This window comes from Bombina bombina, chromosome 12 (genome assembly GCF_027579735.1).
Source record: "Bombina bombina isolate aBomBom1 chromosome 12, aBomBom1.pri, whole genome shotgun sequence".
Classification (NCBI taxonomy): Eukaryota; Metazoa; Chordata; class Amphibia; order Anura; family Bombinatoridae; genus Bombina; species Bombina bombina.
This window is the reverse complement of record NC_069510.1, coordinates 41,856,407-41,873,901: the sequence shown is the minus strand read 5'-3', so window position 1 is coordinate 41,873,901 and position 17,495 is coordinate 41,856,407. Positions and strand designations below refer to the sequence as shown.

The 17,495-nt window shown below is 41.2% G+C and overlaps 1 protein-coding gene across 1 annotated transcript in view; it reads left to right on the top strand.

The window, feature by feature from the left end:
* The window catches only part of LOC128643157 (rho guanine nucleotide exchange factor 3), a 106,351-nt gene that overhangs the window by 12,333 nt on the left and 76,523 nt on the right, over positions 1 to 17,495 (top strand). Inside the window, exons 5-7 of the mRNA XM_053696126.1 lie at positions 7,819 to 7,983; positions 11,970 to 12,032; positions 14,912 to 15,008. Of these exons, the coding sequence (XP_053552101.1) occupies positions 7,819 to 7,983; positions 11,970 to 12,032; positions 14,912 to 15,008 (325 nt within the window). The remainder of the gene's footprint in view (positions 1 to 7,818; positions 7,984 to 11,969; positions 12,033 to 14,911; positions 15,009 to 17,495) is intronic.

The following is a 17,495-nucleotide window of genomic DNA, read 5'->3' as shown; positions in this document are numbered from 1 at the left end:
GTTGGAATGTGACCTATGATATATATTGTGATACTATGGATACCAATAAGCTAGCTACTATCAAGCCTAAATAATAGGACACCTAATAGCATATGCAAAGAGCTATACATTAACAGAAAAGGTAGTTGGCCTACAAGTGGAAACTAATGAAAGCAGGTGGGCTAAATTTAAAAATATCTGAAATCATTATATTATAGAACATCTACACCTCCTAGACCCAAACCCATCCATAGTAATGTTAAAACATTGCCTGAGCAGGTTTAACTGCAGAGGTCTGAGGTGGAACTGAGCAAACGGTATGATGTCCATTGCCGCCACCATCAGCCCGATTACCTCCATGCACTGAGCCACTGATGGCCGAGGAGTGGACTGAAGAGCTAGACAAGTATCGAAAATCTTTGATTTCCTGACTTCTGTCAGAAAAATCTTCATTGATAGGGAATCTATTATGGTTCCCAAGAAAGTTACCCTTGTATTTGGGACTAAGGAACTCTTTTCCAAATTTACCTTCCATCCGTGAGATCGCAGGAAGGATAATAACATTTCTGTGTGAGATCTTGCTTGTTAAAAGGATGGCACCTGGACTAGGATGTCGTCCAGATAGGGCGCCACTGCAATGCCCCATAACCGAAGCACCACCAACAGCGATCCCAGAACCTTTGAAAAGATTCTGGGAGCTGTGGCAAGACCAAAGGGAAGAGCCACACATTGGAAGTGTATGTCTAGAAAAGTAAACCTTAGAAACTTGTGATGATCCCTGTGAATGGGAACATGCAAGTACGCGTCCTTTAAATCAACAGTTGTCATAAATTGACCCTCTTGGACCAGAGAGAGAATGGAACGAATAGTTTCCATCTTGAAGGATGGTACTCTGAGGGATTTGTTTAGACTCTTGAGATCTAAAATAGACCTGAAGCTTCCCTCTTTTTTGGGAATCACGAACAGATTGGAATAAAATCCCAGACCCTGTTCCTGAATCGGAACAGGAACTATCACTCCCAGGCCGGAGAGGTCTCTTACACAGTGTAAGAACGCCTCTCTTTTTGTCTGGTCTACAGATAATCTTGAAAGCAGAAACCTGCCTCTGGGAGGAAAACTCTTGAACTCTAGTTTGTATCTCTGGAACACTATTTCTACTGCCCAGGGATCCTGAACATCTCGAACCCAAGCCTGAGTGAAGAAGGAAAGTCTGCCCCCAACAAGATTCGGTCCCAGATCGGGGGCATGCCCTTCATGCTGTCTTAGGTTCAATAGCAGGCTTCTTGGATTGTTTTCCCTTATTCCAAGACTGATTGGGTCTCCATGCTGGCTTAGACTGTTCCTACTTGGAAGCAGAAGAGGAAGAATTTCCCTTGAAGTTTTGAAAGGAACGAAAATTACTCTGATGTCCCTTCTGTTTGTTTCTCTTATCCTGAGGGAGAAGATGACCCTTACCTCCCGTAATATCAGAAATGATTTCCGTCAAGCCCGGTGCAAACAAGGTCTTCCCCTTGTAAGGAATCGCTAGAAGCTTAGACTTAGAGGATACATCCGCAGACCAAGGTTTTAACCATAAGGCCCTGCGTGCTAGAACAGAGAAACCTGAAATCTTTGCTCCCAGCTTGATAACTTGAAGGGAAGCATCCGTAATAAAGGAATTAGCCAATTTAAGAGCTTTTATCCTATCCTGGATCTCATCCAGGGGAGTGTCTGTCTTAATAGCATCAGACAACGCATCAAACCAATATGCCATCGCACTGGTGACGGTAGCGATGCACACAGCTGGTTGCCATTGTAAACCCTGGTGTACATATATATTTTTAAGTAACCCCTCTAATTCTTTGTCCATAGGATCTTTAAAAGCACAACTATCCTCTATGGGTATAGTAGTTCTCTTAGCCAGAGTGGAAACCGCACCTTCCACCTTGGGGACTGTTTGCAAAGCCTCCTTGACAGAGTCGGCTATGGGGAACATCTTTTTAAATATAGGAGATGGAGAAAAAGAAATACCCGGTCTCTCCCACTCCTTAGTAATGATCTCAGAAGCTCGGTCTGGAACCGGAAAAACCTCTATTGAGGAAGGTACCCTATAATATTTGTTTAGCTTACCGTGGAGTCGCTGTCGTCCAATGTAGCCAAAACCTCCTTAAGCAACAGACGGAGATGTTCTAGCTTAAACCTGAAGGATACCACTTCAGTATCAGCAAGGTGAAATACACTGTCAGAATCTGAAATTTCACCTTCAGATGCTACTACGGTATCCCCCTCCTCAGGCTTCTGGAGGAGGCATCCGCAACAGCAACAACTGCGTCAGAAACCTCGCTTACTGAATGTCTAATTTTCCTCTTACACTTTCCTTGCGACATAGGAAAAGCAGACAACGCATCTGAGACTGCAGAAGACATGAGAGAAGTGATGTCTTTTAAAGTAACCCCAACTGTAGCTAAAGAGGATACGCAGGGCACTGCATGTGAGGGCGGTAAAATTTGAGACGTTTGAGGAGAAAGCTGCGGCATAAATTGAACATTGTCATTGGATTCCTGACCAGCATACTCCTTGGAAAATGTTGGCTCAGGAAAAATGCTATCTCTGTAACTTAAAGTCTTCTCAATGCAAGAGGGACAAAAAGGAATTAGTGGTTCCACATTGGCATCAAAACACAACGAGCAGGTGACATTTTGCAAAGCCTCATGGTCCATTCTTACTCTTAACGGATCAAGCTAGCAATCAAAATTGCAATTTTAAACCAAAATCAAATTTGGCAAAAAAAGTTACTGTCTCTTTAAAACTTAAAACGTAAGGAGATAAGTCCCTTAGCAATTAGATTGATCCGTAGTACAGCAGGAAAACGATTGCAGTTGAGATCCGCTCCTAGAAAGGCTTGCTTCTCAGAACTCAAGCGCTTTTAGTCAGCCTGTTATGTCACCTCCGTACACTTAGGGATTAAAAATGGCGCGTAATAAGCAGCTATGCTTACACATCTCACACTGGGGGGATAGGGAGCTGACGAGTAGATGGAGCTCCATTGAACAGGCATCCCTACCCAACCATATTTTTTTACGCGATTTAATTTGGATTCCCCCACACTGTAGACGCAATCTCAATATTGGAAATCGTATAATAAGGGAAAACTTACACTCTTGGGATAAACTGAGACAGAGCCCTGGGGTTGCCCCTCACCCCTCGCCCATTCACTCCCTCACTGGTCTGCTCCTTGGTCTCCCTGATTCACAACCTAATGCTTGGTCCAATTTAGGCCTTTCCCAGGTCTCGGATCTAATGATGACCCAATCTCCAGACGCCTTCTTATCTTTAACCCAAATCACCGGCACGCAGTCTGCCTCTCCCAAATTATGCTTTGAATACACCAGGATTAAGAGCATGCTATGATCTTGGGGTTTTACCCCGTCAATTTCCTGCCCCTTGACCGCTTGGGAAACCCTTTGGAAAAAAGGAAGCAAAATCTTCAAGCCTTTATCCCATTTCTACTTGCTTTTGGAAGGGGCAACCCCAGATGACAAAGCTCCTCATATAAAAAAATGGGAAGACATGCTACATTTGTGTTTCCCCCAGCCCCTCTGGACTAGAGCCTTTGACCTCACGGCAAAAGCCATTCATTGCACAAACCTTTTCGAATCATATTATAAGTTACTCTCACATTGGTACTTCACGCCCATGAGACTTTTTAGGCTTAACCTACTCCCCACACCTCAATGCTGGAGGCTTTGTGGAAGACCAGGCGACTCCCTCCATATCTGGTGGGAATGCCCCAAACTCAAACCGCTGTGGAACATGGTGTTCTCCCTACTAGCCAGATTAAGTATTCGTGTCCCAAAGTCTCCTGCAACAGCTTTACTACATGTAGGTTTACACTCTCTCCCCAAGTTCCAGAGCTACATATGTGTATATCTCTTTTAAGCCACCAGACTTGCGATCACTAGAGCCTGGAAGCAACAGAGTCCCCCTAGCTGGGCTTCTGTCATAGATATCATGGCCTATATCAATTCTATGGAAATAAATGTGTTCTTTATCCTGGACAAGGTAGACCTATTTGAGGCGATCTGGGAAGACTGGACCGATCTATTCAAACCTAACTGGTATCCCAGAACAGACATCTAGATTACCCCCCCCCCCCCCAAGTCCATCTAGCCTAATCATTTTTCTCTCATAAGAGCCTCCTTCCCCTCTTTCCCTTGTCTTATTTTTCTCTCTCCTCCCTGCTTCTGTTAACCTCTCTTTCTTTCACTAGATCTTTCTAAATCTTTCTCTCTCTCCTTTTCCTCCTCCCCCTCCTTCTGTTCTCTTCTTTTCTCATATATCCTTTTGCACTTTCTATTGGCATAATACAGATAACATGCTAGTAGAAACAATTTTGGTTATATGTATTGTGACTTTTATCACGACTTGTTATTCACTTCCCGATGTGTTTGGGAAATTATTTGTTATTTAACTTTCATTACTAATAAAGCTTTGAAAAAAAATAAATAAAAAAAAATTACAAAAAATGGCGCGTAATACTACAATTACCGCCTCACTTAGCCCCGCCCCTCGTGGGCATATCTAACTAACAATCTCCCGGTCGGCACTTTACAAGTTTAACCGCCGGGAGAATGGAACCGTTAGAGATAATCAAAAAATCAGCAATCTCAGCCCCAGTGCCTGCTATACTGTCTAAAAGTCTCCTCCAGAAAGGAGAAATAGATGTCCCAAAAGAAATAAAGAGCTATTACTTGTGCCCTTTCTTTCCTCCATTAATAAATAAAGTTCCCACTTTTTCTGAGTAATGTCCTCCAGAAATAATAAAAGTTAGCACTCACCTGACAAATGCCCGACAGCAAGGCATCTCACCCGGCTTGCGAGGTCCTCTCCCTCACATTAGCCTGTGGAAACAAAAAGTACTAAATATTTCTCCCTCAGACTTTCATAAACAGGGCAGCATAACATTCATGAGAGGCGCAGTGAGAATTATGTCCCACCAGCTCCCATTGCTCTAAAGCCACCACTGCACTCTACTGAAGAGACTGATGTGGACTACGGCTACACCCTAGCACAAAGCAGCACAATCTTGTACCACTTTAAAAATAATAAACTCTTGATTGAAGAATCTTATCTAACACCTAACTTTACCACTTCCTAGCACTAACGTAGGCAAAGAGAATGACTGGGTTGGGAGGGAAGGGAGGTGATAATTTAACAGCTTTGCTGTGGTGCTCTTTGCCGCCTCCTGCAGGGCAGGAGAGGTAATTCCCAATAGTAATTAAGATGATCTGTGGACTCATTGTGTCATTAAAAATACATTTTTGGGTTTAATGTCCCTTTAATGCTGTAAAACTGATAGGAGGGAGCTGATAGAAAGGAGCTTCACAGTGCAGATGGACAATGACACACAACAACATACTATACTGCAAAAGCAGTAGAGGAAGAATATTATTGAATGGCCGAGTCCTTCACCTAACCTGAACCCAAATTAACCTAAATTTTACTTGCTGAAGACAAAACTAAAGGGAAAAAGACCCACAAACAAACAAGCAGCAACTTAAAGGGATAGGAAACCCCCACAAAATATTTTGTGATTCAGACAGAGCATATAAGATTTAAAACTATTACTAAATTTGCATTGTTCCCATGGTACTCTGGGTTGAAGAGATACCTAGGTAGGCATCAGGAACACTACACGGCAGGAAATAGTGCTTGCATCTAGCGCCATATAGTGCTCTAGAAATGGGCCGGCTCCTAAATATCCAAGAGAACAAAGAAAAATTAATAACAGAAGTAATTAAGAAAGTTTTTTAAAATTGCCTGCTCTGTCTTAATCATTTTTTTTTGGGGGGTGGGGTTTATATCCCTTTAAGACAGCTGCAGTAAAGGCCTTGCAAAGCGAAACTAGAGAGGAAACACAGAACTTGGTGATGACCATAGTTTACGTACTTCATTCACTGCAAAGAAATTGTCAACCATAATTAAAGGGACACTCAAGTCAAAATAAACTTTTATGATTCAGACAGAGCAGCAGTTTTAAGACCCTTTGCAATTTACTTCCGTCTTCAGAATTTTTAAGTCTTTTTATATTCAGTTTGTCCATCACTTTTGAGCCCCTGAAAATGTGGGGACTATATATGAAAATGAAGTTATGAACAAGTTAGAAATGGTCTGCTAAGCACCACTACAATAGCATCGATACTGCTCACCATGTTATTGTTAATCATGTTGTGTCTGCAGCTCCATGTAAAGCCATTCTATTTTAAAGGATATCATAATAAAAAAAATGCACATTTAATTGTGATAGCGCTTGAATTTCAAATTAGTAAAAGATAAAATTTGGACAAATTTCAAAGTAAGTGCTATTTTCCTTCCCATTGCATCATGTGACAGCTATCAGCCAATCACAAAATGTATATAGTATAATCTGTGAATTATTGCACATGCTCAGTAGAAGCTGGTGCCTCAGAAAGTATGCATAAAAAAAAGATTGTGCACATTTATATAATGGAAGTGAATTGGAAAGTTATTTAACCCCTTAAGGACCGGGCATTTCAGACTAAGGGGCTGAATTATCAAGCTCCGAATAGAGCTTGATGCCCCTGTTTCCGCGCGAGCCTTCCGGCTCGCCTTAAACAGCAGTTATGAAGCAGTGGTCTAAAGACTGCTGCTCCATAACTTGTCTACCTGCTCTGAGGCTGCGGACATCAATCCGCCCGATCCTAAATGATCGGGCTTATTGACACCCCCTGCTAGCGGCCAATCTGCAGGGGGTGGCATTGCACAAGCAGTTCACAAGAACTGATTGTGCAATAATAAATGACGACAGCGCATGCTGTTGGCTTTTATCGATGTGCGGCGGACATGATACGCTACATTGTATCACGTCTGTTCGCACTTTCATAAATAGGCCATTTTTCTGTAATGTAGCTGCCCCTGCACCTCATTTACCCCCTTCCCCCACCCAGATCGCTTTCCCACCCTTTAATCCCACCTCCACTGAATGATCCCCCTCTCCCTCCTTCCCCCTCCCTGCCGCTCTAAAAGGTTTTTTTTCTGTAGCGTAGCAGTCCCATCCGTTCCTGCTCCTCCAGCCTCCCTCCACCCGCCTCTCTCCTTACCCTCCCACGCCACCAAGGATCGGCACCACCGCTGCATAATGCAACTTTATTTCTGCACTTCCCTACTCGTGGGGCATGCAGAAATAGCGCGATCTCGCTACTTTTAGAGAAATCGCTGCAGAGAGAGGCCCAGGACTTAACGACCAGCGTTGTACAGAGTACGGCGCTGGTCATAAGGGGTTAACTGTTTCACTGCTGGGCCACTCACAAAACTGGTCAGAGGGAACACTGGACTCCCGACCCATGGTTTGAAAAACACTGGTCCCGACACATGGTTTGAGGAACTCTAATCTATCTGAATCATGAAAGTTAAGTGCTGTTTGATCAAGCACTACATCTTCATACTGGGAGCCGCCATCTTGGAGCTTAGGTATTCTTGCACCCTGTGACAGAAGCTGTGCATATTAACAGATCAGTGAGGTTTTTGGCCAACTATATTATGGGCTTTGGAGTAGCATTCCTAATACAAAGCAGGAGTTTTTAGTTTCTGCAATGACTGAATTGCTCTATATTATTCCTGAGCATTTAATACATTTTATGTAACCTTAAAACTGTGTAAAAATACTGCAACTATGCTACTGTAATTGTGCGCAGAACATGAAACTTGTTAATTTGTACTGTTGTGGTTTTCTATAGCATAAAAAATACCAGTGTGAGGCAGGCAGTGATATTGCTTGAGAGGTAGGCTGCCTGAAGAAGACTATAAGCAGAGTCTGTAACGTTAACCACTTCTGTGTAGCGATCTATTGGTAGCAGGAATGACAGCCGCTTATTCAGTTTCACACCGCGGATGCGTAACCGGGATCCTGGGAGCGGGACTAAGAGAAGGAGCAGTAAATTGTGGAGTGAAACATTTGATGGCACTGGAGAGGAACTTTCTGCTCGAGAGATCAAGAGACAAGAGGTGAGGAAAACAGAATTACAGGGGAGTAATGAATCATCACGGTTGTGACTGGCATTTTGTTTTTCTTTTCTTTTTTATGTATATTAAACTAAAAAAATCATGAAAGAGCGAAATTAAACATGAAAAAGGTGAACGGGATAGGACGGTCAAAATAAAAAACTTGCATGATTTAGATAGAGCATGTAATTTTAAGACACTTTTAAATTCGCTTCAATTTACAAATGTGCTTTGTTCTCTTGGTATCCCTTGTTGAGAAAGAATATGCACATATCCTACACTAGTGGGAGCTAGCAGCTGATTGGTGCCTGCACATATTTGTCTCTTGTGATTGGTTAACTAGATGTGTTCATCTTGCTGTCAGCAAAGGATAACAAGAGAATGAAGCAAATTTGATAATGGAAGTAAATTGTAAAGTTGTTTGAAATTGTATGTTCTATCCAAATCATGAAATAAATATTTGGGGTTTCCTGTCCCTTTTACAGCATTTTATTTTTAAATTGCCGCCCTCTTTCACAGAATTAAGCTTATAGTTTAATTCACACAACTGACCTGCTCACATCTTGTTACTAAGTAGGACCTGGCAAACTGGTAAATACATATATATATATTGTTACTGATTGGCTCAAATACATTGCACTTGGGTGAGTGCCTTTAACTATGTGTTTAATTCCTTTTGAGGGGTTAAACACATAGTAAAAAAGGGAGTTTATTGAAAAATGAAAAAAGCCATTGTCCCTCCGGAGCAGGACACAGCTGGTGATTGGTGGATATATATATACGTCACTTCTGATTGGATCACAAGCTTCTCAGCAGCTGCAATGCATTAAGCATTGATGAGTAACATTCACTCATTTTAAAAATAAAATATTTTTTTGTTTTACACTACAATGTTGCTTTAAGTTAAAGGGACATGAAACCGTGCAAAATCTAAAAAAAAAACTCTTGAATTTGTTTCTATAATAAATGTAACTTTCTTCTTTGTCATGTAGTGCTCCATACACGTAGTAGTAATACAAGAATATCAGGCAACTCTAGAGAGTACAATGCCATTTAACAACAAAAAATATATCAGTATTGTATTGACATTTTAACTTGAGAAGGCTTAAAGGGACATTCTGGCCAAAATTTTAAAGCAAATAGATGAACTACATCTTTGAATAGAAACATATTTACAATATAGATGTATTGGCAAAATGCTTGTAGTAAACGTTATCACTGTTTAGTGTGTGTGTGTATATATATATATATATATATATATATATATATATATATATATATATATATATATACACACACACCGGTATATTTTACACACATATACATACACACACGTGTGATCTGGTAGTTTGGGATGTTAAAGGGACACTGAACCCAATTTTTTTCTTTCACGATTCAAATAGAGCATGCAATTTTAAGCAACTTTCTAATTTACTCCTACTATCAAATTTTCTTCATTCTCTTGGTATCTTTATTTGAAATGCAAGAATGTAAGTTTAGATGACAGCCCATTTTTGGTGAATAACCTGGGTTATTCTTGCTGATTTTTGGATACATTCATCCACCAATAAAAAAGTGCTGTCCAGAGGTCTAGCCCAAAAAAGAAGCCTAAATGCCTTCTTTTTCAAATAAAGATAGCAAGTGAACGAAGAAAAATTGATAATATGAGTAAATTAGAAAGTTGTTTAAAATTGCATGCTCTTTCTGAATCAAGAAAAAAATGTTGGGTTCAGTGTCCCTTTAAGAGACCACTGTAAACATGGGAAAATATTTTTAACTTGTAACTAATGTGTGCACTGTAATTAAAGGAACATTGAAGTGCAAAAAAAATGGATTAGAACATTTTACTATAGCACTATTGCTTGCAAATAACGGTGTTTAACCCTTGCAAAAGGGTTAAACACATTGGTAAAGTGAGCTTCAGAGAAGCAATGCTTTTCTGGGTTAAACACAGTTATATATGCAAATGTTTGCACTTTTATGTCCCACTAAAAGGAAAGGCCAATTCATCTGTAGTGATTCATTCAATAATAAAAGTTTATGCTGTGTTAGCAAATACACAAGTGCTTTCTATCCACAGTTTGCAAGCCCCCCACCTAAAAAAAGCTATTTAAAGGGGGGGGGGGGAGCTATTTAAAGAGACAGTGTTAAGCTTCTTTTACATTTTGCCCAAAGTCAATGTTTTTGTATCAGAATATTTCCCATACTGAACAAATCATCCTTTTCAAAACTTAGCTGGAGTTAGAATAAGTAAATGGGTTTGTATTAGGGGTTGTTTTGGAAAAACGGTCATTTGTCACTGGCCATAATGCCCCTTTTTTCACATGCTGTTATATAAATAGATACACATATTTTACCAAATCGTTTCTTGTATCCTAAATATGAAAGATATGCATATTCAATGATCAAATATCAGTATTGGCCACAAAACATCTGCAAACAGAAATACACAGAGTACTGATGTAGTAATAGAGTAGTAATTTAAATTCAGGAACCTAAGAGGGAAAGCCAGAGTATGTAATAGAGAAAAGCACAAACAGCAATTACATTAACATCCCCATCCTCCCCCGGGAATAGCTTACACTGCAGGCTGTAACTCTCTGGTGAAATGAGAGACTGGTACAAAAGAAAGAAGAAGTCTGGCACTGTGAAAAATAATTAGATAGGAAAAAGGGATATAATATTCCCTGGTGCTAACCCTTATTAATATATAATCAAATGGGGGAGGGGGCGAGAACAGGACAAGAAGGGGTTAATAAGCACTCATTCCTATATTTTACGGTAACTAAGTTGAAAACTTAGTTACCGTAAAATATAGGAATGAGTGCTTATTAACCCCTTCTTGTCCTGTTCTCGCCCCCTCCCCCATTTGATTATGAAATGAGAGACTGAGCATAAATGAAAGAATCATAACTCTCTGAGTTTTTGTACAGGACAGTTAGTTTCTCTGCATCAGTAACAAAAAAAACTCCGGCAAACTTCTAGGAGTTTTTAGAAAAAGAACTTCCTTTATTGGAGCAGGATACAAGCTTCTTAAAAAAATATGAAACAAAGACAATGTCTCTCAGCAGGACTAGTGTCTTACGCGTTTCGCTATTAACAAGCCTTACTCATAGACATGCTTAGTTAGCTTCCCTGCTCTGAAAAAAAAGTAACACTTCTAAGGTGTTGTGAGTAAACACTACTACCGGACCTGCTTTAAACTCTATGCCCCTGCCCTTAGCCCAGTCAGCCCCTGTAAAAAAAAGCAGCAGTGCATCACTAAACGATTACCTGATTATTTTTTTCTACAAAGATGCAGCCTGCTTCTCCACACCCTGCCACCTTATTGTTCCAAGCTAGCCTCTTCATCATCGCAGAAGGAAACACGTGTGGGAAAGAGGGAGTCTAGAGAGGAGGAGGCTGCACTTATTGGTGGTTAGGGGTGAGCAGTGTGTTACATCACACTGGGGGGCAACATGACTCACGCTGCGAGCACACATTATTGGCCAATTTTTTAGACACTGCTGCCCAGTAATTAGAATTTTTTTTTACCATATTACTGCTGCAAAACAATCATCATCTTCTCTAAGTTTATGCCCACCTGTGGGGTGCTATTATGCATTTGTGCTACATGTATATTACAAAAATGCTTCTATTCAAAACTGAAATGCATCTATGTGGATTACAATTTTGACTGGAAAATCCCTTTAAGTGATGCAGACAAAAATGGGAACAGCATTAGAGTGCTGTGGTTAGAGGGGTACATGAAATTATGAGAAATTATTTTGTAGGAGCAGAACATGGAGGAGGTGTATGGGCTACGTGAGGAGGAATGGAGGCGATACAATACATTTATAGAGGTTCGCTGAGATAGGATGCCACTGAGAATATTTTTAACTCCTTGGCTTTTAGGGAGGTCTGCAATACACTGCATAATGCTCTCTGATCCCTAAGTGGTAAAACCGATAGTGCGTACAAATGAACATTTGCTTTTATTTATTGTTTAGGTTATATTTGAACTAATGCAGGGGGAGCACATGCTGATAGAGGATCTCACTATAGTAAAGAAGGTAACAAACCCTTTAAAATCTGCTCTTTTAAGTAAAGAATGTTCCAGGAATCTGCCATTACAGACAGCATCTCTTTTTATTAAAGGTGGTAATATCATCCACTTACAGACTACCTGTTCCCATCACCTATCTAGCAATACTGTTATTCTATACACTGCATCTGTCTGATAACACCATACACATCACTAGCAAGTTCCTCTCCCATACAGAGCCCTTTTGTAGCATCCTCAACCTCCTATACAGTTAAAGGGACAGTCTACACCAGAATTTTTATTGTTTTAAAAGATAGATAATCCCTTTTTTACCCATTTCCCAGTTTTGCATAACCAACACAGTTATAATAATATACTTTTAACCTCTGTGATTATCTTGTATCTAAGCCTCTGCAAACTGCCCCTTTTTTCAGTTCTTTTGACAGACTTGCAGTCTAGCCAATCAGTGCCTGCTCCCAGATATCTTCACGTGCACGAGCACAGTGTTATCTATATGAAATATGTGAACTAACACCCTCTAGTGGTGAAAAACTGTTAAAATGCAATCTGAAAGAGGTGGGCTTCAAGGTCTAAGAAATTAGCATATAAACCTCCTAGGTTAAGCTTTCAACTAAGAATACCAAGAGGACAAAGCAAAATTGGTGATAAAAGTAAATTGGAAAAATGTTTAAAATTACATGCTCTATCTGAATCATGAAAGTTTATTTTGGCCTAGACTGTCCCTTTAATTTTATTACCAGCAACCCTTACTATACAGTACAACTGTCTGCCAGTACCCCTTATTATACAGTACAACTGTCTACCAGTACCCCTTACTATACAGTACAACCGTCTGCCAGTACCCCTTACTATACAGTATAACCGTCTGCCAGTACCCCTTACTATACAGTACAACTGTCTGCCAGTACCCCTTATTATACAGTACAACTGTCTACCAGTACCCCTTACTATACAGTACAACCGTCTGCCAGTACCCCTTACTATACAGTATAACCGTCTGCCAGTACCCCTTACTATACAGTACAACTGTCTGCCAGTACCCCTTACTATACAGTACAACTGTCTACCAGTACCCCTTACTATACAGTACAACCGTCTGCCAGTACCCCTTACTATACAGTACAACCGTCTGCCAGTACCCCTTACTATACAGTACAACTGTCTGCCAGTACCCCTTATTATACAGTACAACTGTCTACCAGTACCCCTTACTATACAGTACAACCGTCTGCCAGTACCCCTTACTATACAGTATAACCGTCTGCCAGTACCCCTTACTATACAGTACAACTGTCTGCCAGTACCCCTTACTATACAGTACAACCGTCTGCCAGTACCCCTTACTATACAGTACAACCGTCTGCCAGTACCCCTTACTATACAGTATAACTGTCTGCCAGTACCCCTTATTATACAGTACAACCGTCTTCCAGTACCCCTTACTATACAGTAAAAGCATCTGCCAGTACCCCTTACTATACAGTACAATTGTCTGCCAGTACCGCTTACTATATAGTACAACTGTCTGCCAGTACCCCTTACTATACAGTACAACCATCTGCCAGTACCCCTAATTATAAAGTACAACTGTCTGCCAGTACCCCTTATTATACAGAACAACCATCTGCCAGTACCTCTTATTATACAATACAACCGTCTGCCAGTACCCCTTATTATACAGAACAACAGCCTGCCAGTACCCCTTATTATAGAGTACAACCATCTGCCAGCAGTAGCAGCCCTTACTATACAGTACAACTGTATGCCAGCAGTAGCACCCCTTACTATAGAGTATAACCGTCTGCCAGCACCCCTTATCACACAGTACAGCCGTCTGCCAGCACCCCTTACCACACAGTACAGCCATCTGCCAGCACCCCTTACCACACAGTACAGCCGTCTGCCAGCACCCCTTACCACACAGTACAACTATCTGCCAGTACCCCTTACCACACGGTACAACCATCTGCCAGTACCCCTTACCACACAGTACAACCATCTGCCAGTACCCCTTACCACACAGTGCTATCATCTTCCACTACCCCTTACCACACATTACAACCATCTGCCAATACCCCTAACTACACAATGCTATCATCTTCCACTACCCCTTACCATACAGTAAAATCATCTGCCAGTACCCCTTAATATACAGAACAACCGTCTGCCAGTATCCCTTACCACACAGTGCTACCACCTGCCAGTATCCCTTACCACAGAGTGCTACCGTCTGTCAGTACCCCTTACCACACAGTGCTACCGTCTACCAGTATCCCTTACCACACAGTGCTACCGTCTACCAGTATCCCTTACCACACAGTGCTACCGTCTGCTAGTAACCCTTACCACACAGTGCTACCGTCTGCCAGTATCCCTTACACACAGTGCTACCGTCTGCCATTAACCCTTACCACACAGTGTTACTGTCTGTTAGTACCCCTTACCACACAGTGCTACCGTCTACCAGTATCCCTTACCATACAGTACAATCGTCTACCAGTATCCCTTATCACACAGTGCCACCTTTTGCCAGTACCACTTACCAAATAGTGCCACCGTCTGCCAGTATCACTTACCTTACAGTACAACCATCTGCCAGCAACCCTTATCACAACAGCACTAACTATACAGGGCACCCATATGACAGTATCACTTACTATACAGGGCACCCATATTACAGTAGCACTTACTATACAGGGCACCCATCTGACAACAGAACTTACTATACTATACATTCACAGCACCTCCCTGACATACCCAGCACCTTTAAGTCAACATTTTTGCAACTTTCTAATAATTTCTGTGTCACCTCCCACTCAGAGCAAACTAGCGCTATTGGCATTTTTGGACACCACACTAGCAGCCCTTCTTTATTTTTTTCCCCAGAATTACTATGAACCTATGTTAAAGTTGTCTATCATGTCTGAGGAAGAGCTGGCTCAGATCTTCAGCATCCTGGACACACTGCCCCCTCTGCACCAGGGTAAGAGGTCTTGGTTATGAAAGCACTTTAAGAGATGGTGCCATGGTTGTCTGCAGATTTTTGGTGGGGGGGCAGAAAAACTCCATAAATAAAAAAAAAAAGGTTAAACACACTCAGCAGTGAGCATTGAATGCTGACATGTTTCAGCCAGGAGGCCGTAATCGTAGCTGTTCAATGCTCCTGCTGTAAAACAATTTAAGAGCAGTGCCCACTTCCTATTGGTTACCAAAGGACCAATCAGCTGATCTAGTTGGTAGGAGTGTGTGAATAGTACCTTGTAAAATAATTAACCCATTAGTCACCCTTGTGGGTGTATTACTAAACGTTTGCAATACATATATGCCATGGGATAAATGTTGTATATACTAGTGTACCTTGTATATGATATATGTCCAAATGCCCCCTAGAGTGACAAAGTCTATATTTACAATGATGATCACTGTTTTAATATTTAAGGATCTTTTATCCTCACAGTGTCTCTAGGATGTATTTAATATACCTATATTGGCACAGTGACAGGACACATCTATAGTTCAAATATATGGGACAATAGCATTCATCTCAAAGGGCATTAAGGGGTCTCAATGTTCCTATATATGTAAACATAGTCCTAAACGGGAAATAATGTTGTTTGAGTTATGTATTTATTGATTCACAGTATAAGCCTTAGCTGCTGGTCTGAAACAGAACCTTGAGGCCATGAACCCCTATATGTTTATGAATGTGATGGATGGTTTGCCTAGCCTGCTTGTGTAAGGGTATAATAGAGCAACTAAAATCTGTGTTGCTTCCAGTGTGAGGAAGATATTAATTTATGTGCATATAAACTGTTTGATTCTTCTGCTTAAACATAAATATACTCTATCACACTTGTACATATACATACATGTACCCCTATACATAAGCGGAGGGTTGCACCATTCAACCAGTAAATAAGTTCATGTTAGTATGCTTACTAAAAGGTGAAGTTCCCAAATATTGTACTAGTATAATTAAAGTCGTCAGATGTGGTCAAGAAGAGGATGTTCTGGATCTTCTATTTCCAATTGTTGATTAGATCATATTCTGAGTTCAGACCAGTTGGAACTCTAGTTTTTAATTTGAAGATCCAGAACATCTCTCGCTTATTTAAGATTTTGTCTTTGTCTCCACCTCTAGGTGGCGTAGTAATCTGTTCAATGATTTGCCATCTAAAAGTATCTAACTTCTTTTGATGTTTCTTGTTAAAATGTCTGACTAGAGGCGTGCTCCCTTCCCCTTTAGTAATGGTGGATAAGTGATTTCTTATCCTTGTATTAGCATCATTTGTGGTTAAACCTACATACTGTAGGGGCGTGACTCTGGGCAGCTCCTTGAATGGACGCAATATCAGTTGCTCTGAGTGAGACATTAATATTTTGCCTTCTATTAATGTTTATGAGGATCTCCCATCTATCTCTCTCTGATAATTAGGCTCTGGTTACAAAGAGGAATCGAATGATACCACAACATTGGGACTACCACACTTAATAACTGATCCGGAGAGTTGCAACTCACAAAAAAGATGTCAGCAGCATGGGCATACGAAGGGAACCATGCTAAAGCTGAGTCTGTTTTAACAAATGCAAAACAAGCATGGGACCCTGAGCCCTCCACACACTGCGTATATATGTGAGCCCGCCTGGTATACAGCATGATAGCGGAACCTCAACAAACAAGGTGCAGACGGTCGGCAGTGGGACTCTAGCAATCTGAAAAATGGAAAAGGAACAGAGGCGCCAAACATGGCCTAGTAGCGTCAGGGCACCAACACACACAGGACCAACAGATTAGTATATATTCACAAGTGAGGCGCACCCAAACGGTGCTATTGATGCAGACTGGAACTAAAACAGTGGTCCAGCTCACTGATCTCCACCAGTCAAAATTCCAACTCCAGATAATCCTTAGTAAGGCAGATAGATTATATCTTAAAAGGACAAGAGGAAGGCACAAACATAGCCCAGTAACGTTTGAACCAAGGAGAGATAGTATTTAAAGGTTACACTTACAAGAGGTGAAGCACCACCAGGTGCAATATCAGCAGTACTGGGACCTCTCAGCCGCCCAGTGGACTGTAGAATCCAGTCAGCAGGATCAAGATGGTTCCAACTTGAGCAAGGAAAAAATCCAGCAAAAGAAATATACTGCCCCCACAAAAGCAGGATAAAATATAGTAGCAAGTGTATAATAATAAAATACTTTATTAAAAACAAGCGACGCGTTTCTCAGCCACACAGGGCTGTTTCCTCAGGCTATCAATGACTGTCACATGTAATTCCTTAACAGCCGGGCAGGGACTAGATCCAGCTTCCACACACAATGGAGAGGTAGATACCCCTAAATCTGGAGCAATCTCTATAGCGCAGAACCCCTCACTGGTCAACGGCTCCCAACCAGCCCAGCAGCAACGGATTGCAAGGGGAGGTAAACCTAAGATGTATAGAGGGACAGCTGCAGGGAGGGAGA